General features: G+C 47.9%; 1 protein-coding gene across 2 annotated transcripts in view; it reads left to right on the top strand.

Annotated features, from left to right (window-relative positions):
• The first annotated feature begins 527 nt into the window (after positions 1-527).
• The window catches only part of Cracr2a (calcium release activated channel regulator 2A), a 67,663-nt gene continuing 41,255 nt past the window's right edge, over positions 528-26,935 (top strand). For both annotated transcript variants that reach the window (XM_051173175.1, XM_051173176.1), the window contains exons 1-6: positions 528-773; positions 3,714-3,825; positions 4,941-5,124; positions 8,214-8,360; positions 22,697-22,787; positions 26,306-26,401. In XM_051173175.1, coding sequence (XP_051029132.1) covers positions 558-773; positions 3,714-3,825; positions 4,941-5,124; positions 8,214-8,360; positions 22,697-22,787; positions 26,306-26,401 — 846 coding nt within the window. In that variant the 5' untranslated portion in view covers positions 528-557. The remainder of the gene's footprint in view (positions 774-3,713; positions 3,826-4,940; positions 5,125-8,213; positions 8,361-22,696; positions 22,788-26,305; positions 26,402-26,935) is intronic.

Raw genomic sequence — 26,935 nt, forward strand, 5'->3', positions numbered from 1 at the left:
TAGATCTACCCTTTCTCATCCCTCCTCACTCTGTATCGTCTTTCTGTCTTGCTCATTTTCATTTTCCATAAATGTGATCAAATGCAATAACAAACGTGGACAACAACTGTACGTGCATTTATGTAAGCGGAATCAAGTGACACGTATTCTTCCTTGGCTTCTCGTGTTTGTGTGATTAGTTGAAATCTAACCCATTTTTGTTACTCAAGATCCAGGTCATTGTCCATTTGTGCTGAGTAGCTTCTGTTGTGTGCACACACTACAATTTGTGTGTCCATTCGTCTTTTTTTTTTTTGGTGTTGTGTGGGTATTTAAGTTTGGAGAGTGTAGGGCACCTTCTAGCCCACCTCTTTTCAATCTCCTGTGTTTCATCCCTTCTCTCTTGATAATGAAGAATTGGTTGCTAAGAGATGTCAGGACATGCCAGTGACCAGCTCTGAACTCCACTTTTCTCCCTTTCTGCTCTATTTCTGTCTCGCTCCACCGTATTCACACACTTCTTTTTCCCACCTCCCCTGTTCAGGTTCTGAAAACCCACAAAGAAATCCACAGGTCTGATGGCCACCCTCAAGAGAAGGGAAGATTCAAGCTCCGAGATACCAGGCCATGTGTGTCGGGAAAGTGGAGCCTGCACGGAGTGGCTGGACCACCCAGAGAGGTTGGAGGTGGAGGAGCAGGTGCCAGACCAGAGTGTCATGTGGAGGAAAGCACAGGAATTCTTTCAGACATGTGACTCTGAGGGCAAAGGCTTCATCGCCAGGTCGGACATGCAGGTGAGAAGGGTCCCTGCTTTGAGTTTCATGTGGGCAGCTGCTGCTAGTACAAACTGTGTGGGGACCTGGTCTCTGTACAGTCAATGGCTCTTGCCTGATGTTGGGCTGTTTGCCTGGCTCTGCCTCAAAACTATAGGACAGGGTATGCCACACGGGTTTGAGGATGTGGATCACCTGAGTGTGCTTGTCTAGCTAGCAGTGATGATGCCCAAAGTTTAATCTCTAGCATCACATAAATGTACATGAATGGGGTGTTGTGGTGCATGCCTGTAAACCCAGCTACATAGGAGGTTGAGGCAGGACTGTTGGCTCAAACCCAATGGGTAACTCAGTGTGATCTTGTCTCAAAAATAAAATTAAAAGGAGATGGGGATGAAGTTCAATGTTAGAGCACTTACCTACCATCTCAAAGGCTGTGGGTTCAAGTCCCAGTACTGAAAAAGATGACATTTATGAAGTGACCTTTAAATTTTATGTAATTTCTTATGTGTTACTACGACTCTTCCTTTTTTCTTCTTCTTCTAGCCACTTAGAAATGTAAAAGCCATTCTTACCTTACTGACCATACAAAACTAGGCAATGACAGGTTTAGCATTAGGAGTATCATGCCTAGGACACCCCTACCTTGTTCCCCTGTCCCTGTGTCCCCTCAACTGCTCCCAAGAATGAAATGGCCCATTCCCAGAAGTTGAGAAGACACAGTCTATAGCAACCAACCTACTAAAGCCAAGGACATCACAGTCTGTCATGGGATGGAGAGAGATACAGCCTCAGCTCTCCTAATGATGCTCAGAATAGCTGAGGCATAACCCTGGCAAGAAACAAGTCTGATCAGACTGCTGTAGATGTCCAAAGGAAGAGTGTGTGCACTTCTGGCAGTAAAAATGGCCCTCCTCTAGTTTCTTCTCCCATGTGAGTGTCTCTTGAGCATGGCTGAAACCATGTAACCACATGCTTGGTGAAGGTGGCTGAGCCTGAATCTGAAGACCCCTGCCTGGTTCACGCTATCTGCAGACTTGATGTGGCGTCCATGCGTTCATGCATACACAGGCAGGTGTAGGGGGTGGAAGGCTGCTTGAGGGTCCTTCTGACCTTGGGGTTTCCTTCCTGATCCTTTCCAGCCAAAATATAATGGAGGCTATCAATTATCTGCCAGACCCAGCAACCTGAAGCTCACTAGGAAGGAAAGAAATCTAATCCCAAAGAAAGCCTTGGGATCCTGCTGTGATGGGAGCCAGGGAAGACTTATTCTACCTCCAGGGGGGATTTCTTTCATTTCCAATGGACCGAATAAGTTTCCTACTTGGAAAACCAACACTCTCCCACCCTGAATTCTCTCCCTGTGGTTCTTGCCACAGCTGGTTTATGGGCTGTTGTTGTCTGCTAGAGTCTTTGCATGTGCTTTCCCTTTCCTTCCTTTTTTGAAAAGCTCATATCTAATTCAGCTCTTCCAGATGGCTTTCCCATTAGCCTCTCTTCCCACCTGGTAACATGTCCTAAATGCCACTGTTAATGTACAGAACAGTCAAATGATGTTTTGTGGCTCATCAGCTTAAAGACCATGAGCCAAGCACTCCCTCCAGGTGTGTCATGGGCTGTCACACCTGCCGACTCTGACTGTCCACATGTGTCCCTTCCTGCAAAGCCCCATGCACGCTGGCACAGGAGTGGCTTGTGCAGCTGGCCCTTGGGTCCCTCAGGAGAAGGCAGGCCAGCTGAGAGGTAACAAGTCTCTTGGGGCTCCTCACTTGGAGATGGGTTGTTAGGGACAGGAGGACTCTTGCTTTGGCCTGGGGCCATTTCACACCAGACAGACAGATGCCAGCGGGAAGTGTCAACAGCTCAGCTCCCTCATTCCTCATGCTGTCAATGGGTGCAGGCTCTAAATCCCCAAGGCCCTCCTCAGTGACCTACCTCCACCAGCTAGCTCTCACAACCTCCTGAAACAACACCTTCACTTGAGGGGCTAAGTGTTTAATCCCATGGACTTGTGGGGGACATTGCACATTCAAATCAGAGCCAAAGGGGACAGTTGTACAACACTGTGTGCGCGGTGTCATTTGCAGTTAGAAGGGGGTTTAGTCAGCATCTTCGAGGCTAAATAACCAAATATGTCCATAACTAAGGAAGACCCACATAATAGGAGAGGTAACATGACTCAGGAAAGGGGATACCCAGAGGATGAGACCACGATGCAATGCCACCAAACCTGGCTTGTCAAGGTGGTCCATGAACCTGTCTCTTCCTCTTTCTGTCCTTTCCCACTATTATTTATTTTGTACTAAGGGTCACACCTGGGGCCTTGTGCAGGTTATATAAGTTTTCTACAATTCAGCTCTATCCTCAGCCTGTTTTTACTTTTGAATTTGAAAAAGTCTGACAAAGTTACCCAGGCTGGCCTTGAACTTGGCATCCTCCTGCCTCAACCTCCCAACTAGCTAGGATTACAGGCCTGTGCTGACAGGCCCTACTTCCCATCCTGCTTTGATTGAGTGGTTTCCAGATGCCAGGTATGGTGTACTAGCCTTCCCATCTGTGGTCTCACTTAGCTTCAGAACAACTCATCCTCAAGGAATCTACCTAGAGCTACTCAGTCCTGTACAGCATTGCTCCTTGTCAGTGCTAAGACCTAGAGTCAACTCCTTGGCTATATGACCCTGGAACTGGCAATTTAGCTTTAAACGTCATCTTTAAAATGGGAATATTAATATTCACCCCAAAGGGGTAGCGTAAGAATTCAATGCAAACCGATACACACATACATATGTTTCTCTATAAATCATATAGAAAATTGTCAGTTGCATTAGTTGGCACCCATTAAAGGGTTCCTGCACAAATATGAGAGGGAGGACAGTGTTTTCGGCTTTTGCAGACCTGAGCCAAGCTCTAAGCCCCCACGGCCATCAGCATGCTGATCAGTGTGGTCTGGATTGCTTTCAGAGGTTACATAAGGAGCTACCCCTGAGTCTGGAGGAACTGGAGCATGTGTTTGATGCCCTGGATGCTGATGGCAACGGCTTTCTGACCCCAGAGGAGTTCACTACTGGATTCAGTAAGTTCTTATGGGTGCTGGGGATACAGGGCTGGAAGTCTCCCTGCAGCTGTGTAACACATATTCCTGTTCCCTCCACCTCTTTTTGGAATCTGTCTCTGGAGCTTTTCTGCTCTCTCTTTGGAAGTGCAGAGCCAGAGGTTGAGAGAGTAGATAGATCATTGGGCTCTTTTCACATGCCCACCTTGACTGTTCATACCACAGCATCCTCTGTGCCCATGGACTGTCACCGCCAGGGCCCCCATGTGGGAGCTCAGGCAGGTTTGGCATCAGCAGGAAGCTGTGCCAGGATTTTCAGCCCCATCTTTCCAGCCTTGATAGTCAAAATAAGCAAGCAAAAGTGTGTGATAACAAGATAGCTCAGCCTAAGTCCAGCTGAGAGGCAGCAGCTATGAGAGAAATTCCTAGATTTGACTAGCTCAGTCATTCTCAAGGTCCTAGGAAGAAAGAGAACTAAGATCTGGGAGTGTGATAAAGAATCCAGATCCTACCTCCAGATGAGATGAGCCAGTGGGCCAATTTCTCCATCTCTTTGCCTCCCACAAAGGGCCATGTTATTTCCTTAAACATACCAGATGCCTTTCCTGGCTTCCTGGAGCTTTTCATTGACTTGAAAGGATGGGGCACATTGCTGTCATGCCAGCCAGCATGAACATTGAGAAAGTTGCCTATACATATATAGTGGTGCAGACGGCGGGGTGGCAGTCCAAGTACTGCTACCAAAGAAAAATAACGAGAAGAAAAGCATATCTTTTCCTCTTTCTGCACTGAGAGGTAAAGCTGGAGAGGGGACTTGAACCCAGACCCTTGGTTACACTAGACAAATGCTCTACCACTGAGCTACATCCCCCAAAGACACATGCACTACATCTAATTTTAGAGATTCACAGAGGGGCCAGCCTGCTTCCCAGACACTGTCTCCAGGCTCTGGCATCTCTCTCAGAATGCAAATGGAAGATCAAAGAACACAATCTCCAGATGCAGTGACTGGCCATGGATCTTTGCTATAGAGGGACCCTTTTCGCCTCTCTAGGGCAAACTTTGCAAGATTCCCAGGCAAAGAGGAAGCCTAGTCCCTCTGGGCTGACCCAAGTCCTTGCTCTCTACTCTCCTAGGTCATTTCTTCTTCAGTCAAAATAGCCAAAGTGAGGAGGAAGCTGGCAAGCAGGTGGCTCAGCTCCAAGAGGAGAAGGTGTATCAGTCTAGAGGGGGTGACGATGCGGAAGGTGTGGAACACGACGAGGAAGCACAGTTCCAGATGCTGATGGATAGACTTGGAACCGAGAAGGTTTTGGAAGAGTAAGTCTATGCTGTGCCCCACCCATTCCTATTCGCCTCTCTCCCATGCTCTCCACTTTCTGCTGTTAATTGTCATCATCACAGACCGTGGGTCTGCTCACCCTGCAAAGGGTGCCCCTTGTCAGAGACAGTTTGGATGTGTGTTCATGCAGGGTGGGAATGGTTTAATGATTAGAGGGAGAGTCATGCCTTCAGGAAGGGAAGGACCTAGGGTGGGAAGTGACCCAGCAAGGGCAGCAGAGAAGTGTCCTGCTCATGGTAGATCAGTTTAATGTGAGGTGAGAAAGGCTGGCAAAAGTGTGCATCAGGCAAGAAGGGGCCAGACCAAGGCCCAGGAGAGAGTCTGGCTGGTGGAGGAGGATGGGTAGGAAGTGAAACTTGCCACCAGCAGCAGGGCAGGAAGGTGGGCTGTGAATAACCCAGGAAGGTGCTCAGGACACAGATAGGCATCAGGGAGAACTCACTAGTCAGACAGGTGACTCCGCTTCTCCTAGGACAAGAGGCCAGAGCCCAGGTACCACTGCCAGGAACTCCACAAAAGCCTCCTGCTGTAAGAAGAGGAAGAAGAGAGCAGTGGCAAGAGCAGACCACTGTCACAAACAGCAGGGGCTACCAGCCACCTTCCTGAAGGGCTCTTAAGTCAGTGCTCTACAGATGTCACACAGAGATGTTGTTGTTTTACTCTTTTGGCCTTTGGGGAGCCACTACTCAGCTCTCAAATAAATCAAGTGGAATCTTACTCTTTTTTATGGATGCCTGGACTTAGCTTGGCTTGTTTCTAGCCAGCTCTTCTTAAATTATTCTATCTTTTGCCTCTGGGCTTTTTCCTTTCTCTATGTCTGTATATTTTTTCTTTCCTTCTTACTCTGTGGCTGGCTGTGTTGCTAGATAGCTGGCCCCTTACATCTTCCTCTCCTCCTCTTCTCATTCCTTGGTCTTCTCTTCCTAGATTTCTATTTATTTTCTCTGCCTGCCAGCCCTACCTATTCTTTCTCCTGCCTTGCTACTAGCCATTCAGCTCTTTATCAGACCAACCAGGTGTTTTAGATAGGCAAAGTAACACAGCTTCACTGAGTTGAACTAACGCAACATAAAAAAAATGTAACGTGCTGGGTGGTGGTGGTGCACACCTTTAATCCCAGCACTTGGGAGGCAGAGGCAGGCAGATCTCTGTGAATTCTAAACCAGCCTGGTCTACAAGAGCTAGTTCCAGGACAGCCTCCAAAGCCACAGAGAAACCCTGTCTTAAAAAATAAAGGTAATAATAATAAATAAATGGATGTAACACATCTTGCATCATTAAATACTACACAGAATAAACAAATGAAATACATCTTTAACTAATATTCTACAACACCGAGGACCATGTCAAATACCTGTGTAGAACTGAGATAAAACGGAATGTCTGAAAGATGGTTTCTAGAATGGCCTATAAAGGTCAAGGGAGAAGACAGTGATAGTCCCCATCCTCACTGATGAGTTCACTCTGTAACCTGAGGAGATCTGTTCATGATAGTATAACCCCAGACAAGAAGCACAAGCAGGTTGGAATGGCTTCTAAGCTGTCTACTGCTCAATAGAGCACTTGTGAGTTATTCTAGAAGTATAGAGATGGACTGGTTGACTTCATTGGACCTCTCTAACCTACACTGCTTAGTGGTACCACAAGAGGTAGGTAGCATCCAGAAGTGGGCATCCAGACACACAGCTTTTCTTCGATGTCTGGTAGAATGATTTTACCAATTAATGAGATATGACTTTTTGTCACAAGTTGAAACATTCAGCCAGTGTTCATTTCTTTCATGTTGCTGTGGCTAGATGGAAATAACATGCGAGAAGGATGATTCCTTTTTCCTTCAGAGGGTTTCAGCCTGACATGGATGGAGGACTGATGGATAGATGGGTGGGCAGGCAATTGGATGGTCTCAATGAATAGGTAGATGTTGAATGGACTAGAAAGGATGGAAATGCAAGACAAAGGGAAGAAAGAAGAGAAGGGAGAAGGGGAATGGGCGATGATCATCCCCTAACCGGTAGTGGATTCAGTCAGCGGTAGTTTTTTCTGTTGGATACAGAGAGTCCTATCTGTGCCACAAGAACACTACTGACATGACCTGACCCAACATCACTTCTGAGCAAAGCTTCTGAAATATAGTGTTTACAATAGTCTGAAAGATTTTCTCGTTTATCCTGGGAGTGCCTGGCCTTGCCCTCCAATCATATTGGCTTTAGGATTGAATGGGGGATAAGTCAGATTTGTGCTTTGTGTACTTCAATCGCAGCTGTGAATATTTGTGAGGCTCACACCTGCAGCTGTCTACATTCTCCTTTCGGTGATTGGGTCATCATGGCCTCTCTCTCTGCTGTTCCTTTAGGTGAACGTTCCCCCCCAACATTCTGGGTGATTCTTGTGACCTGTCACTCCACCTCTTTCCTGCACACCTCAGAGTCTGACTTCCCACTTGTCTGTCTGTGCACATCCTCCAGACTCACTCTTTCCCTTCCTTGCCCCCCCTCCCCGCCAGACCCCACACAGTGCCACCAGGTCCCAGTGGAGTGCTGTGTGTTTGCCTCCTTTCCCAGCAGTGACAATTACAATATTCTACCATCCATAAGACAGCATGTCCACCTCTCAGGCATGAGGACACCCTTCCCAGGGGTGACAGCCTCTCTCCAACTCTCAGTGTTGGCCCTACCCAACTGCTTTCCAGTCCCCTCTCACTACCAAGATGCTGGCAAGCACATTGCCAAGCATGCTCCATGTGGCCAGTCGGTCATGACCATCACAGAGGAAGGAAGCAGCTCAGGGAGAGATCAGCACAGGAGGAGTCGGGCTGCTGAACGTGAGCCTGCACTCTGTCATTGCACCAGGGAATGGTCCTAGCATGCCACACCTGCATCCCAGGTCATAGTGAGGATGAAGGGAGGCAGTGCGCAGCAAACACTTTGTGCCGTAAACTCTTGCTATTGCTATTTTTAAGGTGACTGGGATGGTGTTTCCAGCTGTTCATCCCCCTGTCTGGAACCCCACATGTTTCCCACAGGACCACACTTGCCTACTTCTCATTAATGTCTCTTGTCCCTCTCAGTGAAAGTGATGTCAGGCAGCTGTGGCTACAACTGAAGAAGGACGAACCTCACTTGCTGTCCAACTTCGAAGACCTCCTCACCACAATCTTTGCTCAGCTCCAAGAAGCCCACGAGCAGAAGAATGAACTGGAGTGTGCCCTCAGAAAGTAGGTGCCCATCTCTGCCTGTCCCGGGCGTGCACCTCCTTCTGTCTTTTTCATGGGCTCATTAAAGAATGTCTCTGTCACTATCTCCCAAAGAGGGTCAGAGTACTATGGTTAGCACGGTGTATCTGCTTCTCAGTCCCAGCTCATCCTTATTAAGTACTCCATATTTGTTACAAGCTATTTTAAATACTTTATGTACATTATCTCATTTGATAGGGGTTATCCACAGTTACCCGCATTTACGGATGAAAAAATAAGACTCAGAAAGTAACATAGCCAAGAATGCACAGCTTGTAAGTGGTGGGTGCAGGATTCAGAGGTAGATAGCCCAGAGCCCTGGACAGGCCCATCTGTAGGCAGTAAAGCGCTAGTGTTCTGGCCCTCCCCAACTCCCAGTATCCCTTGCGTTGTAGAGACAGAATATCCGTAAAGGGGCAGTGAAGAATGTTTCCCCCCCCCCCACTGTAGCCTCCTTTCTCAGGAGTCTCTTTGCCACCACAGTGAGTCATAAGACAGGACAAAGAGCCCCCAAGAAACTGCTGCCAATCAAGGGTCCACACAGGCAGGTGCATCAGATCAGAGGCAGCCGGTGGAGGTGGATCCCCTCAGATAACTAAGGTGCTCAGGAGGCTGTCCTGGCTCCTGGTGATATAACATGCACAGTGAGCCGCATTTGGAAACATGGAATTGGCTGTCCAAGGGTGGCCAGTCACCCTAAAGCGGAGGCTGAGACCCAAGGCAGAGCGGGCAGAGTGGGCAGAGCGGGGCAGAGCAGGCAGAGCAGGCAGAGCAGGCAGAGCGGGCAGAGCGGGCAGAGCGGGCAGAGCGGGGCAGAGCGCGGTGCACCTAATAGAACCCTTCATGTCCCTTGGCATTCTCCTGTGAGCCAGACTGATCACATTCTCTGTGACTCCTCCGTGAGCCCTCCCTCTTGCTGGGGTTGGGGGTGGGGTTCTGCAGAGCACCTGCCCAGTGACATACTTCTTCCCCAGAGTTACTGAGGAGCTGGGCTGGAATACCGCCCCATCCAGAGGAAGTGTGTGTTGCTGGGGGGATTGCAGGGTATGCACTATGCCACACCTTTTTTTCTCTTGTGCTTTCTGGCAAAGTAACCTGCCAAGGGTAGAGCTACATCTAGGGGAAAAGGCATTAGAACTCCTCTTCGGTAAGACTGAGGCTAAGTCATGCAGAATGATACCCAGGTAGACGTCTAGAAGATTGTTAGGAGCATTTCAGGGAGCCCACCAGGCTTGGAAAAAGAAAGGGATGGGGAGGGAACTTGGAATCAGACAGAAGCCAGCTTAAATCTTGGCTCTGCCACCTGTTAACTAGCTGTGAAACATACATGAAGTTGCTTAGCCTCTGAGTCTCAGTTTCCTTCCCCGCAAGACAGACACGGCAGCAGTGTCCATCTCACAGAGCTGGATGAGCCAATGGCATCACACTCGTATTAGAACACTGTGAATGCCAAGGGAATAATGACTGTTGTCCGCAGCATCTTGGGCAGTTTGGGAATTTGTTTGACTGAAAGGGAGAGTTTGAGCTTTGCCTAGGTGAAGTTGTATTCCCGATGTGGCATCTCCAGGCCGCATCTTGACATGGTGTCCCCGAGCATTGTGTGTATACCTGAGAAGCAAGGCTGGCAGCCAGGACATCTGGGGTGAGTTCTGCAGGGCTTGGCAACCAGAGGGCTGTTACCTTGCTCAAGTCTCTTGGCCTCTTTAGACCTTGTTTCCACATCTGGAAAGCAAGGGCTAAGGATTAGTTTTCTTCCTGACCCCAGCACTGATGGCTGGTTGAGTGGAGCCACAACAAAGACAGCGCCCCCACCCAGGGAGGCGGTCAATTTGTTCCCTAAGGAGGATGAGTACTACCTAAATGGAGGGGCAGTTGGCCTGCCTGGCTCATGCTGTCACACACAGGGCCGCCTCTGCTGGCCCCACTCCTGCAGGGAAAGGCAGTCTTGCTGTGTTGTGGGGCCTCTTAGCCCCGGATCCATCTGAGAGTGGCTGCAAGTCCTAATTTAGTAATTGCTTTCAGCATTCTTGAGATGAAAGTCGAGGACACTCTAGGCCACATGTTCAAATCCATCTCCTTCCCTTCTTGACCATCACCTGTCTGTAGTCCTGCTGGCCCAGGCTAATCATGGCCGGCTCCCATGGAGGTGGGGGGTGGCGGGTGGCGGGAGGGGGTTCTTCTGTCTGCCAATCTCACCCAGAGGGACTCTGGCTACAGGACCAGAGCACTTGAGGTAGCAGTGGGTAGAAAACCCACACAGAACAGAGGAAGAACTGGAGTTCTTGCCCAGGTCTGGCCACTTACAAGCTGTGTGACTAGGAGCTACTTGCTTTCCCTCTCTGTGCATAGGCTCTTTTGTTGCCAGCATGTGTGAATGAATTGTTTTTCAGACCTTTTGTGATTGTGACCTACCAGAAACAAACAAACAAAAAAAAAAAAATGTGTTTTGTGGGACAATGAGATTTTCTGCTAGAGACTTATAAAAGTCTCATTTATTTTTTCTATTAAAAAAAAATGGGTCACGCCTTGTCAGTGACCACGTGCATAACCTTGGCAGCTCAGGAATGAGACAAGAAACTGGAAATGGGGTACTGAACTCCTAAATGGTCTCTCTGCAAATGTCACAAAGTGAGACTTCAAGCTTGGAAGCTGTTAGGGGAGGATGTGTCCAAGCTTCGGAGAAGGAAGCAGGTTCAGAGAAGGGAAGGGTTTCAGAGCTGAAAATTGAGCCAGGGCCTCCTGGGAACCCTGCGTCCCTCTGAGCTGCCAGAATGTGTTTCCAACTCTGCCAGGCTCTCGTTCAGGACAGGTGTGACATTTCAATTCGATCTGAAATGATCGCCTGTCACAGAGGCTGGAAGTGACAAAAACAAGCCATGGCTGCTCTGTCCCCTCCCCCCTCCCAATCCTGGACTGACTGACATATGTGTTACCAGTAGGTAGCGTTTAATTAGCGCTTCCTCTATGCCAGGCTCTGAGTTTAGTCACCATCCCTGAGGAGTGCATGGTCACTCTGACCAGGCAGATCTGAAAAAAAAAAAAAAAAAAAAAAAAAAAAACCCTGCCCACCACTGACCAGGAAATCCTGACTGGAGCTTGGGGCAGCATGGCCACAGGTGTAAATGGTCTCTGCTTCTTGTCTTTGTAAGTTTCACAGCTTGCCTCTTCCTCCAGCAATGCCCAGTCTGGTCTTCCTCTGGTTGGAGGCACATATGCCCGTTCTCAGCTCCGCAGGCTGGACTGGAAACCTTGGGTCACAGCTTTGCTACAGTGAACGGAAAGTGTCCTATCCACCTCACCTATTCGCAGGTTTGGGAGGGAGAAGATGCCCCTGGAAGAGGGATGCTCAGGAAAGCACTGACATCAGAGACCAACCCCAGAGTGTGCCAGGGTGTTGTCAGAAACCTGGGCCTGCCTCCCCTTGTTGCCATGGATATGGTTGAAATAGACGTATCTGGAAGCATCGATCTCCTACCGTGTTTCTGTGTCCATTGGGAAGTAACATCAGCCTCATGAGGCTGGGTGAAAGACGATCAAAGGCAAGAGCCTGGTCCTCTGCCTAGTGTTCAGTGAGAACTGCTCCTTCCGGGCCTCGATTTTCTCTGAGGATGTGGGTGTGGCATGATACACCAGCTGCTATCTTTCACACTCCCAGAAATTGAGGGAACTGTACATTCTAGCATAAGGGGTTCACTAGTTACCTGGCAAGAAGCAGGTGACTTAGGGTAAGAAAGCCTGATTTGGGGCTCATGGTTGGAGGATGTACAGTCAGTCTTTGGGAAGTAATGGCTGAGGATGGCTTTGAGTAAGTGTGCAATGGTTTATTCTCATCTCAGTAGACCAGAAAACACACACACACACACACACACACACACACACACACACACACACACACAAGGGGCATTCACATGCATGGGGTCAGGGAGGGAAGGAGGGAGGGAAGAGCCAAATTCAACACAAGTAAGGCTGTAACCCCTAACGCTCACCTCCTAGCCACCCACTTCCATCTAGCCTCACCTCCTAAAAGATCTACAGTGCTACCAGCTGGGGACCAAGGGTTCAAACCCATGAGCCTGTGGGGGCATTTCATACCCATACCATAATGAGAGCTATAGATTGTTAGCCCTGTGGGAGAATTTCTGGCTGCCAGAATTAGGAAGTTCCTGGCCATGGAAAGAGTTCTCTGCACTTTCTGTTTTCTGGAAACAGAAAGAAGCTAGCAGTCTTTGAATGATATGGAGCAATGAAGCTACACTGAGCTTGGTGGATTCAGATGGATTTGTGAGTCATGAGGATGCCAGGATCCTACCTCAGGGTGTCTGGCTCACTTGACCATGGGTAAGAATTTGAAGTCTATTTTTTAAATTTTTATTTTTAATCAGTCTGAGAATATGCCATATTTTGCTGGGGGATGGCCTTAAGCTTCCTGAAGATCAGAGGCCAGCAAGGCTGACTTGCCAGTCTGGCCCAGGCTCATCCCCATAGTTACGTGGCCTTGCTTCCTAGTTTGCGTCCATGGAAACCACATTTGTATTTGATGGGCACCATGTCTACCTTCTGTCCCTGGCCTCAATTCCTTAACTACCCAGGCTCACCTTGTCCATCTAAAGCCCTGAGTGGCCTCTGCAAACTTCAGGAAAGGGCCAAGACAGAGATAGCCTATATTACACAGTAGGAGAGGCACCCTGCTGGGACAGCCCTCATCCTCCAATCGCTATCTTCCCTGGCACAGAGCTCTAGAGGCAGGAAAACTTTAGCGGGGGAGGGAAGCCATCATGTCCTTGGCCTCAACTCCAAATAGAATATGTTTTGTATATGACAGGTGACCCTGACATGCCTCAGGTGCTCACTGCCTTCTGGAAGACCTCAGTTGGTAGCTCACAAATATTCACTTGTGTTGGAATCAACAGAGAACATACAGTGAGTCACAGAGTCCTAGACCCCTCTCCCAGGGGTACTAAACATGTAAGTCTCAGAGACTGGCCTGAGATTAGGTGTGGCAGTGCACCTAGCTGGCTGTGGAACAAGTAAGATGCAGATCACACATTGAGAATTGTTACTCTAGTTTATTTCTCCAGAAGGCACCCACAAAATCCAAGATTAAAAAAAAAAAAAAAAACAGGCACAAATGAACGTTGAAAAAGGGCAGTCTGAATCCATAGAGCTCCAGAGAGCTTCGGCGGCATTCCATGGCCCTTGCAGACTGCTAGTTTCTTTCTATTTCCAGCCCACAGAAGCTGTAATCTAAGCTGCCCCCTCTAATCTGCAGGTCTGCTCATGCGCATTTGTCATGGTAGGGGATGATTGGTGATGCCCACCTTAATCAAATACAGCAGTTTTAGGAGCATAATGTGATCTGAGGCAGAGACACATTGTTGACGTTGCCCTGTGAGCGAATTGCAAGGTGACGACCCTTTGTGCTCTGTGCATGCCACAGCCGTAATTTGCAGACCTGACCCATGAAAAGTGGTTTGCTTTTTGGGATGAAGCCATGCTGCAGAGGTGGTTTACACAGGATAGCTGAATCAATTAGGAAGAAGCCATCTATGCTGAAATCCGTTGTCAGTCTTACCCCTTCGCTGAACTTTACTTCCATTCATCTGTACTCTAATACACAGAGACTGACCCCAAAGGACAGTGAAAAACCTTAACCAGGGTTTTTGTTTGCTGTTCAGAGACTGCAGTTACTTGACAAAGGCAGTAGGGGGCGGTGGTGAGTCTCTAGACACAATCCTGGCTGCAGGAGGACCTGCTTCCTTTTATTTATTTTTCCCTCAGGCATTCTCCAGCTGAAGGTCGGCGCCCTGTGGTGGGTGGTGCATTGCTGGGTTTTTGAAGAAGGGCACCCGGGCTCTCCCATCTTCTGTCCGTCCATCAAGTGTCCTGTAATGCTGTTGGTCCTGCACCTCACTCTTTGCTTCGCTTGCCCTGGGTTAGATTTCAGGGCGATTTGGGAATGCTGGCAAGCCTTGCTACAAACCTACATTATCAGTTTCACACCAGAGGCCTCTTGGAGGAAGCATGACGGGGTGGTGGGCAGTGGGGGAACTGTGACCTCTACCCCCACACTCTGTCCTGAGTCAGAGCCTGGCTTCTTCTCTTTTCCCTGACCCTTACACGCCTGCTCATTCCCGATTTCACATACGAGTAAAAACAGTGTGGAATGGAAATACATGAACTCTCCTTAAAAATCTCTTACATTGTTTTTACTTGTAGTTAGAGAGCAGCTGCGTGTCACTGTGTGTGTGTGTGTGTGTGTGTGTGTGTGTGTGTGTGTGTGTGTGTGTGAAGATAACTCCAGGAACCACTTTTCTGTTTCTACCATAAATTCACAGGATTGAACTGAGGTCACCAGGCTTGTGAGAGAAGTGTTTTTACCCACCCACTGAGGCATCTTGCTGGCTGTATAGCCTTCGGGAGCTTTTACCCTGCATCTGCAATGGTGAGGGGGCTCACTGTCTTTGCAACCACACTTTGCCAGACTGCAAACCAGGAGCTTAAGCCATGCCCATTCCCAGAGAGTCATGACATCAGAATGATAGCCATCCTAGGCCAGGAGCAGATTTTGAGGCAGCCTGGAGTTCAAGCTCGTGATGAGGCATGTCCAAACTATAGGGCACTGTCACATCTCTCTAAGTGTGCGGGCATGCCTTCACTTAGAAAAGGGAGACACTGTTTAGTCTTTGGATGGTTTTAGTATACCCTTGCCTAGAAGCCTGGGCTGATGGACTGAAAGGCTTCAGAGACCTTTCGAAATCCCCAACACCTTTAAGGAAAGGCTGAGGAGAAAGGGAGCAGGAATAGTATTTTAACCTGTCTGCAGGATCCATGGCAGGGAGCCGGGGCCTGCTTGCTGCTAACTGGAGCCCCCATAGGGTACTGAGTGCTAATGTTTCCTTCCTGCAGCACCTTCATCTTTCAGGTGCAAAGCACTTCGTGAAGGTCAATTAAGTTTCACAGTCCCCGTGGGAGGCTGGCAGGGTAAGTTATTGCTAACTACACCTCACCTTTGAGTTTTTACAAATGATCTTAGAAAGGCCCAAGGCCCGGCAGCCCTGAGCCCGGAACTTACACTGAAGTCTGGGTTTCTTCACTTCCTGCTCACATCCTTAGCACTCATTTGCCTAATATCATACGCACAGACACAGATATACATATGAGTACATACACATACACAGAAAAATAGACACAGACACATATATACACATAAGTAAACACACATACATAGAAAAATATACAAAGACACATATATAGAAACATACACAGAGAAACATACATGTACATACCCACACTCTCTCACACACAGACACATATACACATGTACACAGACATACATGCATATACACTCATATTCACACACATAGTTTGCACATAAATACATATTCATACACACAGACATAAATATACATAGAGAAACACACATGTATGTCCATAGTCACAGATACAGACACACTCATCTTCACACACACAGATATACACATAAATACACACTCATACACAGACACACATACAGAGAAACACACATGCACATACGCACACTCTCTCACACACACAGATACAGACGCACACATATACACAGCACTAGTGATAATCCTGCAGGAGAGAACATCTGCCACAGTCAGACATCTCAGGTGATGTCATTCTCTGACTTAATACTGGGATTTCCAGCCTGGCTTCCATAGGACTCACCATTCAGATCCTACACCGCCCTTTCGACAACATTGGTCTATAACAGTGACCGCCCCTGCCTGTCTATCTGTCCTAGGCTCAGCCAGGAAATTCTAGCACCCTCCCCGCCAGCAGGACAGGCAGCTCCCTTCAATTCTTCTGATCAGGACTCCAAGGTCACAGAGTGTCTTCTGCCCAGAGCCCATGAAGAGACTATGGGATTTCTTTGATGGTACACGGCCACTTCTTCCTGGTCCATCCTCCCTGTACCACAGTGGCTTTGGACTTGGCGTTCTAAGAGTCTAGATCCCTGTGGTGCAGAGCAGAGCTTGTCTAAATGATTCTGCTCATAGCGATACTTAAAGAAGGGCTTAGTCAGCACTGTAAAGTTGGAGGTGATGTGAGCTCTGAATATTTACTCTTCCAGCCGATCCTCCACAGCTTTTGTCTACTTCTCAGTGGCTAACCACTTCCACATGCATCCTTTCTCCTCCTATGTGCACTGATGTGTGGTTCCCCAACCATTTCCACTTGCCTCTGGTTGATGTTAAAGAATCTATGGAGTTGCGACTCTCGAAATGGGGGTCCCAGGGACTTTATTTAGCTAGAATTTATTAACTATGCTCTGGTTCTGACTATGACCTGTTCTAGGTATTTTCACATGCAATACCTTTAACCTCAAATTAAACTCATTACCATCATTAACTGTCACAACTTCATTCAGATTTTTCAGATGTATAAACTTGGGGATTACTGGTGCGATGTGATTTGGCCAAGGCCAGAAGACTTTTAGATGTCAGAACCAGGCCTCCCAGTTGTTGGTCTAATGAACCATAATGGGAGCACAGCTGTCTCCGCAAGTGGGCGCTCAGCTAAGCTATCATGGTGCCTTCCTTCTATGGCACGATCCAGCCATCACAGGGGCTTCTAAGAAGGAGAGTGAGTACATGTTAGTGTTCATGATGGCTGCTGATTCTTAATGGCTACTTTACCACACTACTTTCTTCTGTCTCACTGAGAACTCCTACCCCCTTTCCTGAATTCCCCATGTACCTTTTCTGTCTCCTCCTCCTGAAATGACTGGCAGTAGATATCAGAGAACAGGATAATTGGCCATCACTGGGGGTTGGGTGGGGCAGGGAGTGTCTTAGGAATGGCTAGGAGAAGAGTCATTGGCCAGTTATGACCACACAGTAGCATAAATAAAAGAAGGTACGAAGGTCTACTTTATGGCAATATAAAATTCCACCCAGAAAGAAGATTCAGTGTTACGGACAGTTTTCCTGCCAACCTGGTCCCACAGCCACACCAGCCCCAAATAACACAAAGAGACGCTGTATTAGATATAAAGCTGTTGGCCAGTTACTAGTGTTTCTTATTGGCTAGGTCTGTCTTAAATGTTAACCCATTTCTAGCAGTCTAAGTATTTCCACTTGGTCTTATCTTACTGGAGAGAGGGCCTGGACCTCTGCTCTCTCAAGCCTCTACATGTTGACTCTCCTCCTACCTCTCCCTGAATCCTCCTTGTCTCCTAATCCTACCTATCTTGCTTTCCTATTGGCCAACAGTGCTTTATTCATTAACCAATACAAGAAACATATTTGTAGAATGACATCTCCCATCAATTCAGCACTTGGGAGGCTAAAGTAGGAGGATAGCCCTGAATGTGGGGCCAGCCTGGGCTACAGAGCAAGACACTGTCTCAAACCAAATCAAACAGAGAGAGAGATAGAGAGAGATAGAGATAGAGAGAGAGAGAGAGAGGAGAGAGAGAGAGGGAAAGAGAGAAAGAGGCACACACAGAGGCATGCATGCATGCATCCAAGTACTCCTCCTTAAAATTCTAAATATATAAACTTTAATGCACCAAGTAATATAGCAGTAATGTATACAAGGAGAAACCTTCAGAAAAAAATTAGATTAAAAATAGATCATTCAAAGATGAGAAACACCTCAGATTTGACACATTATTAAGGCAAAAATGCATTAAAGGCAAGCAGTAAAAGGCGGGAAGCATTTCAAACTGTCTAGCAGCAAGCTGAAGAATAAATGTAGAATAATGCATCTTCAAAAGAGAATATGTATTCTTCTTATGGAAGTTATAAAAATTAACAATGATTTTGGCTACATACAAAAGGTTAATAGATTCCAAACCATGAACACTTTCCCAATATATTCTGGACTATTTTACTATAACACCATAGAATAAGAAACAAAATAAAAATTCGTATATCTTAACACATCTTAACAAATATTCTTCTGAGGTTAGGGCATAGCTTGGTAGTAATGTACTTAGGCAGGTTGTGCAAAAACCTGGGTTCATTCCCTATGGGCCCCATACACACACACACACACACACACACACACACACACACACACACAGAGAGAGAGAGAGAGAGAGAGAGAGAGAGAGAGAGAGAGAGAGAACAATCCACAAAAGCTTGATAGGGATGGGAGGGAGCTGATGGGGAGGAGGTGAAAGTAATCAATGCATACATGAAGTCATCAAAGAAACAAATTTAATTATTAAAACAACTCTCTGCTAAACTAAGTCATTAAAAAAAGTATCATGGATAATTTAGCTTATATTCTCAACAGAGGCTAAATGTGTAATGTCAATAAAACACAGAAGGTCACTGAGGACATTGGATGGCCAAGTGGGATTCATTAACATAACGCCAATAAACATGGCATCTAACAGAATGACACTTGGGGTATTCTCCTGTGGCCAAAACACAGAGGCAGAGGCTGGGGAGTCAGAATTTAACAGCGCTGTCTTTAAAGGGAAAACAACACATAGAGTTTGTCATGTGTCTGTCAAGCACAAAGCTAATGCTGATTTTCTGCTGCATGAATAGATACATGCACCTTCCAGAGTAAGAGAGGCAATAGCCAACGCCACTCTGCACACATCACACTCAGGCACTGGACATATGGTTGGGGGCTCCAGTGGCCTGATTAAGTCTGTTCAAAGAGGCCTGGGGGTGGGAGGCTTACAAATGAGATTCTATATAAAACAAGGAGGGAGGAAGAGAAAGGCGTGTCCTGATCCAAGACATCCCCTTGAACTACGTGACTCAGAATATTCCAAAGAACACAGGACTTCTCAGAAAGATGGCCTGTCCCCAGTCACAGAAAGTATAAAAAGTGTAAATAGCAGCAAGAGTTACCTTGTAAAGGTTTTATTATTTTTATTTATGTATATGTGCACACACATGTACATCACATTCACACAGGTACCCTAGAAGGTGGGAATTGGATCTGCTGGAACTGGTGTAACAGGCTGTAGTAAACCATATGGTATTAGTGCAGTGCTCTTAACTGCTAGGCCATCTCTGTAACCCCATGGAAAGGAATTTAATACCAGTAAGAAGAAGTGGAATTCTTCAATTCATTGGAATCTACTGTTCCTTCACTAAGGTCTGTTGGCATCTGAGTTTGATACCCAAAGTGTGAGGTGGGTTGTTGCTGGTGTTCGGCATTAACCTCCTGAGTCCAAGAGGTTAACGCATTATTACATTATGGTTAATGTAAAGGTCTGGCCACTCACAACTTAACAGACTGTCTCAGCCACCAGTGAAACCCACATAGACCAGGACTACTTACAATCCCATGCAAAATGGTCAAATGAAGGCACAAGGTATCAGTCAGTGAGGGCAGAAAGACTGGTGGATCTGCCTGTGTTTGCGTGTGCTGTGCAGTAGGAGTGGGTTTGAAACCACAGAGACAGAGACACACAGAATCAGTAGACGACACAGGACATCTCTTTACTCTGCCTGCAGAATATGGCATGCCTGGCTGGGCTGCTGCTCCACACATGCGCAGATCTTTTGGGGGTGTCTCTGACCACTACAGCACTCACAGCTACTGTGGAGCTCCCGCAGACACACACACTGCAGCTCTGTAGCTCCTGATACACCCAGCCAGAGCCTCTGGTGGGCTCTACTGATGGGAGATCTTAGCATCTAAGCCTTTTCTTCATCTTCCGATGCTCTTCCAAACCCAGCCCTTTCATCCGTAAAAGGGAGACCTTCTTCCTCTCCTTGTCCCACGGCTCCTGATCTCGATTACAAGAATAAATGACTCCATGTGTTTATAAGGGCATTATGGTCCTGGATGCTTTTTGCATTCACTCTCTCCTTGGTCCATCCTGACAATGCTGAAAAGAATGTTAGGCAGAGGCTACCTGAAAGGGAAGACACCAGAGCATTTGTTCAAGGTTACACTGAGGAGATGAGCAGGCTTAGTGATACCTTATTGAAAATAGCATCTTCATGTTCTCATCTTCTGGGACTTGGTGTGTTTTGACCTAGAAGGATCATGTTGTCATTGGGCCTGCAGAAATCTCCCAGGGTCCATAGAGTGGTCTGGACGGGTCCAGCATCACTGCTGTCCATTAAAGTCCCAGGACTCCTTTGCAAGAGAACCAGCTTTTGCAAATGAGGGCTAGCATTGGGCACTGTGTAAAGGAAGGCTAGCACTGGGTGTATGCAAAGGAGGGCTAACATCTGGCCCTATGCAAAGGAGGACTAGCACCGGGTACTGTGCAAAGGAGGGCTAGCACTGGATACTAGTCAGAGACTGTCTGCTTTTACTTATTTTTCTCATAATGGTTGTAAAATGAGTTAATTCATGACAAGAAAACTGTCATGTAAGCATGGAAAAACATCAAGAGTATTAATTTAACCAAGTAAAACTTAGAGCAAAATTAATATAATACATTTAATGGTATCATAGAATTAATGCCCGGTATGGCCATTAGGCATAGATGGTAAACAGCTTATATGAATGACTCTAATTAGAACTGCTTTAGCAGAGCCAAATCAGTTTTTAAGTTGCTCTCGTCCGACTTCATTGGTTCTCTGATTTTTATATAGTTGACTTTTGCTGCCTGAAGTTTTTCTTGATGCCATTTGTCATCCAGCATCTGGGCTGTTTCAAGAGTGTAAAGATGAGCAGGGCCCAAAGTGTCCGCTCCTGACCTTGAGGTGATCCTATTTCACAATATGGTCCTTTCCTTCCACAACTTTTTTTTTTTTCTATTAGGATGGGTTAGCTGAGAGAGACAGTAACAAGCTCTTACACCTATCATTTCCAAGAAGAGGTGCTTTACTCTGCCCAGAGGAAATGTGACATTCCTAAGATGCTGAGCAGATTCATAGACAGCCTTGGTCTGTGAAGGACTAGCATCTCCTGCTCAATGCATTCTGAACCCACTGTGCAATTGCTTCAAGTTTCTGGCTCTCAGGGGAGACCTGTGACCTGGAATTCAGAGTCTGAGATGATGACCCTGACCATGGCTCTCATTCTAGTTCTTTGGTTTGGGTCCAATGTGTACTTTCGGAAGAGCTGTAAGGACTCCAGTCAAAATGGCTCATGCTTTTTGCTTGATATGTGCATGTGGTGAAGCCCTCTCCCCCAGAAGAGTCAAGGGCAGTGATTGGGCCATGGCAAAGCCTGGGGCAGTACAGGAAGCCTGGCTCTAGATCAGAGTCCCAAGTGGATGTGGGTAGAGTGATGAAGGGCTCAGGGGGATACTTATATTCCCATCCTTTAAATTTTGTTCCGATGTCTCCTCGGTAACTTCTTAGGGCTGACAGTGAGGGCTGCTTCTTCCATTAATAATGTAGCCACCCATGAAGGTCAGAGTGGGCTTGCCATCTTGGAGTTTAGAGTGGCAAGTGACAATGTGTGTGTGTGTGTGTGTGTGTGTGTGTGTGTGTGTGTGTGTGTGCATTATATATTCAAAATGGTTCTTGATAGCCACAATACCAAGCTGGGTTTCTTTCTACAAGGGGGGGGGGAGTATGGGACGTAGGGGCCAGAGAGAGAAAGTCTCAGTTCATGGCTAGAGAAAAGTTATGAAAACAAGGTTACCGTGGGCTCTGTTGGTGAAGTGCTTGCCTGGAAAATACTAGGACCTACCTGATTTCCGTCCTCAGAACCCACAATTTAAAAAAGCCAAGCACAGTGGCGTGTGCTTATCCTGTTACCCATGTCCTGTGGGCTCTTAGAGTCAGAGCAGGGGTAGGTCATCTCAGTGTCATTACCAGCCATTAACCAGAGCTACCTGTCTCCTGCTCTTCATCTGTGGCTCTGTTCCTGGAATGGCACAAGGCCCTGTCCTTTGCAGCAGGACATGGTCATCATGAAATCTTTGTGAACGGCATGGACTTAAGCTCACAATTTCACGAGGGTCCTCTGTTGGTACAGTGTCAGGGTTGATGTAGAGAAGCAGAGACTGCATCCAAACTGGAAATAGGACTCACCAAGATATGGGCAGCAAGGAATCCCTGCAGGGTGTGACTTCAGACTGTCTCCCTGCAGAGGCATCAGAGGGAGTAGGGTTGAAGAGTGCTGGAGTAAAGCAGAGTCCAGGAAGAGATCTGGGCAGTTTCACAGGGGAGCACATGGGTGGTCCTGCAGTGGTCTGGAAGACAGGGGAGGGTCCAAGTCGCAGTTTAGCGGCTGGCCTCTGTGAGCTGCAGCCTTGTCTGGTTAGTCAGTCCTGAAAGATGGATCCTGAAGCCTGGCCTGGCCTGACACAGGCAGCCCCTCAACCATTCACAGCCGCAGGGACTCATCTCCAGGAACTATGGCTGCAGGATGTTTGGGAGGACCCTGTCAGCTTCTCCTTTTCTCACTTCTAGGAAAATTGCAGCATATGATGAAGAAATGCAGCATCTCTACGAGGAGATGGAACAGCAGATCAGAAGTGAAAGGGAGCAGTTCCTCCTGAAAGTGAGTACTGTCCTCCAGGCCTGGCACTGGCGCATGGCTGCTTGGCCTTCGGACTCTGAACACCTTTCCCCGTTAAGATCCCAGCACACTCCTGTGACTGCCTTCTTCTGCCTTAATGTTCAGGCCATTTATCAATGTACTTGTTTTTTTTTTTTTTTTTTTTTTTTTTTTTTTTTTACCACATTGTCTGTTCCTACTACCGTGTAAGTTCATTTGCTTACTAACCTGGCCTGAGACTTTAGCACATGCCTGAACTGTAAGAGATGCCCCATAGGTAGTTGCATAGGTAAGGAGGTGAATGCATGGGGGTGTGAGTGGATGAACTGACAGAAAAGAAGGGAGAAAAGGAGGGAGGGAGCCAGGGATGATGGATGGAAAAAGATAAATGAATGGATCATTGGTGTATGCGAGGAAAGGAGAAGAAAGGGTGAGCATGAAGGAGATGAGGAAGGAGGGGAGGGAGGAAGGGAGGGGGAAAGAAGGTGGGTGGAATGGATGGATCACAGAGCATACTTTTGCAGCTAAAGCAACCTGGACACTGGGTGTCACTCAGGAGAGCCCTGTACCTGTATAGCAGGCCCATCAAAACACACCAGCCCATTTTAGTCCTCAAGCAGCAGCCCCAAAGGAGACAGCAATTAGAGGCCAGGCTGCCCACCCTTTCCTCTTAGACAACTGGAAAATACAATCACCAAGGAAAAACAAGACCGCCATCCTCGGCACCGAGAGAGGAAATGTGATGCTTGCACCCCTGTTCCTGGTGTACCCACATTCCTTGTGCGCCCCTGTTCCTGGTATATCCCTGTTCCCAGTGTATCCTGGTTCTGTTGCAGACATGTTCCTGGCGTACCCCTGTTCCTAAGGCACCCTGGGTCCTCATGACCCCCTCTTCTCCATGTGCCCCTATTCCCAGAGCATCCTGTTCCTAGTGCGCCCCTGTACTTCCTGGCGCACCCCCTTCCTGGTGCACTCCTTCACTAAACCTTTCCAGCCTTTACTGTTATATTTGGAGCGGAGGACTGGAAAGATGAAGACACTCTCCTCTACCAAGCCCAAGCTAAGCAAGGTCTGTTTTGCTGCATCTTATTTGAAAAACCAAAACTGAAACCCAGGGAACTATCCTCCCTCCTGCAACCGTCTCCCTCACTCCACGAGTTCTCAGCAAAAGGCCGCTGGTCTTGGTCGCAGCCTCTGCTGCCTCTCAGCGCTAAGCCCAGGCTATTGTCCCAGGCTCTTCACTTGATCCAGATTTCAATTTTCCGCTGCTTTGGATTATCCACACCGCTGCTCCACTTATAATCACAGATGCCATTCACACTGCAGGAAAATCAGAATGCCTTCCAGAAATATCTGGCCAGAGCTCATGGAGGCTTGCCAGTATTTCCAGACCACCCCTATTGTCGCTTGGTGCTTTGAACCCTTCTGAGTGTTCCAGCATTCAGGGAAACTGGATGTGTGTGTGTGTGTGTGTGTGTGTGTGTGTGTGTGTGTGTGTGTCAAACAGAATTCACACATGTCCCATCAGACCTAAAATAGCTTCCAACAACACCAGTTCCCCCACCTCTGCAATAGGAAAGTTACCCCCTTCATCCTGTGACAGGCTACACAGAGGAGACATGCTCTGGGGACATTTTGTCCCTGCTGCCCAGGTCATGGCTGTAGCTCAGGTGTGCTTCCAGAAACAAAGGGTGGGCTCAAGCATGGGGGCTGGGAGTGAGCAGAGGCTGCAGGGAAGAAATGAAGAACAAGTTAGCATCATTTCTGATGATCTGGCTCTGGTGCTGTGTTCCCTTCCAGCCCCTCCCTTCTCGGTTCTAAATGCCTGGTCCAGAGAGCTCAGTGCTTGCACTTGAACTTTGGCTGGGAACATGAAAGCTCCAAGGATGGCTTTGGCAGTGCCATTAAACATTTACATGCAGACTTTTACTGTCCCTGGAGTTAGGATAAGGATGCTTCTGCCTGTGACATCATATAAAAGACCAAAGCCTCTGGCCAGAGTTTGGATGCTGGCCATACCCCTGTCAGTACATTTGATCATGAGGAAAAATTCCCACTCCAGCCTGGGAGATACCCGCCAATGATGTCCCTACAGGGTTAATAACATATGTGCCCTGTGGAATGGGTGCATGGGATTCAGAAACCGACTGCTGTCCTAGCATATTTCCTGAGGCACTTGCTCTGTGAAAAGAGGCTGAGTGAACTAAGCTGGTTCCTCAAAGCAGATTTTTTTTCCCAACAAAGGTGAGGGCAGAGACTGAGTGGACCCCATGGGGGCCATTGCACACGATTCAGATGAGGATGGACACAGGTCTGCCTGCATCTCCTCTGCTCATTGATCTGTTTGATGTGAGCAGAGGAGCTGGTCACATCACCAGAAGAGGCATGAGCCTTTGAACAAAGGTGGCCTAAGGCTTGTGAGCTAGGAGCAACTGTTTTCTGCCAGATGTGGTAGCCATAACCCCTGTAGTCATCAGTGTAACACCTCATAGCTAGCCCCTCTCAAAGGCTTCTCTCCGCCCTGGGCTATCCTGGGGCTTCCAGTAATCCCTGGTGTGTGTGTGTGTGTGTGTGTGTGTGTGTGTGTGTGTGTGTGTGTGGGTGGGTGTGTGGGTGTGTCCCTACCTTGCCATAGGTGGGCATAGGTGGATCAGTGCTGGAAGCAAAGGGCTATCGGCTTCTGTTCTGTTGAAATCCAGAAACACGAAGCAAGCAAGATGAACAGTGTAGGGACTCAACCCCAAGTTTCCTGATTGAAAGCCTCAAAGCCTTCCAGTGACCTGGCTCTGCTGGGCATGGCCTGCCTCTGAAACCGCATTCTGTCTGGGACACTACAGCCAGACATCACATCTGTCCCCTCAGGACTTAGTAGTTCTCTGTGGAGAAGCCCAGTCTGAGGTGCGAGGGCATGAGGGTGTTGAATGCAGGACAGAAACATCAGGAGGAACACGGCCCAGGAACCTGAAACATGGTGGGTGAGCAGTGAGCACTCCCATCCTCCAGGAGGCAGGAGTAATGCCCATGGGGAGGTAGATAGCACACGCAGGCTCTTCTGGATATGAATTCTCTGACTCATTTTGGACTTCTCTGAGTGTTAAATGCACTGTGCCTAGAACTAGTGTGGTTTAAGGGACCAGAGATAGTGTCTACGGTGAACTAGAGTCTCCAAGTTGGAGGCCATCTTAGATATTTATAAAAGGGAGATTGGCCAATGAGCCAGACTCAGGCTCCTCTTCTCCCTGTTCTGCTCCGGCAATGGATGTCCTTAGGTCCTCATGTTGGGTGGGAAAGCTTGGTAAGGCACCGCCTCAGGATGTGGTCACACTCACATTTCCTACTTTATCTCTGAGCACTAACTTGGTCTTATGGGTCCTCAGTGGTGGGGTAAGCGGGTTGCTGAGGTCTGGGGTTTCAGGAGGATTGGTGGCCCCGCTGATGAAGGAGTTCGAGTGCATACTTTGAAGGCTGTAAGCCAGATGCGCTGGGTGTAGGACCCACTGTCTTCTCCTCTGGCTCCACAGGACACAGAGAGGTTCCAGGCCCGCAGTCGGGAGCTGGAAAAGAAGCTGAGTGCCAAGGAGCAGGAGCTGGAACGCCTCCTCCAGAAGCAGAGCAGGGTAGGTTACTGTGCAGACTCCACACACTCCGCGGTCCCTCAGCCCGGCCAGCTGGCCTTCGCCTCTGCCCCACCCCCTCTGCCATTCCCGAATGGATTTTAAACTTGCCCAGAGAAGACCTGTGTGTCTGCCTGTGTCTTCATTTCAAGTCCCACAAGGTGGATATGTTGATATATGCGTGTATTCGCGCCGTTGGGGAGACAGAAGGACTGTGAGTTCCAGGATAGCCTTGTGGGCATAGTTTCAAGTGGAGCCTCGCTTTAGAGCGAGGTCCTGTAACAAAATGCTAAAACTACTTCAAGTATTTATTTTAAAATTTAAATTTAAGACCAAGTCACAGATGACCCTGAATGTGTGTCTAACCTAGAAAAGTCCCCATGAGTCACCCAAAGGTAATTGTGGATGCTAAACCTTGAGGTTGGGTCAGGCATCCTGCAGAAGAAAGGAGGGACCTGAGGGAGTACGGAGACACTTGCGAGACACTTGTACTTCAGGGGGGAATGAAGACATAGTTGTCCTCTTCGGCAAAGCTGG

Source organism: Phodopus roborovskii, unplaced genomic scaffold (genome assembly GCF_943737965.1).
Source record: "Phodopus roborovskii unplaced genomic scaffold, PHOROB, whole genome shotgun sequence".
NCBI classification, from domain to species: Eukaryota; Metazoa; Chordata; class Mammalia; order Rodentia; family Cricetidae; genus Phodopus; species Phodopus roborovskii.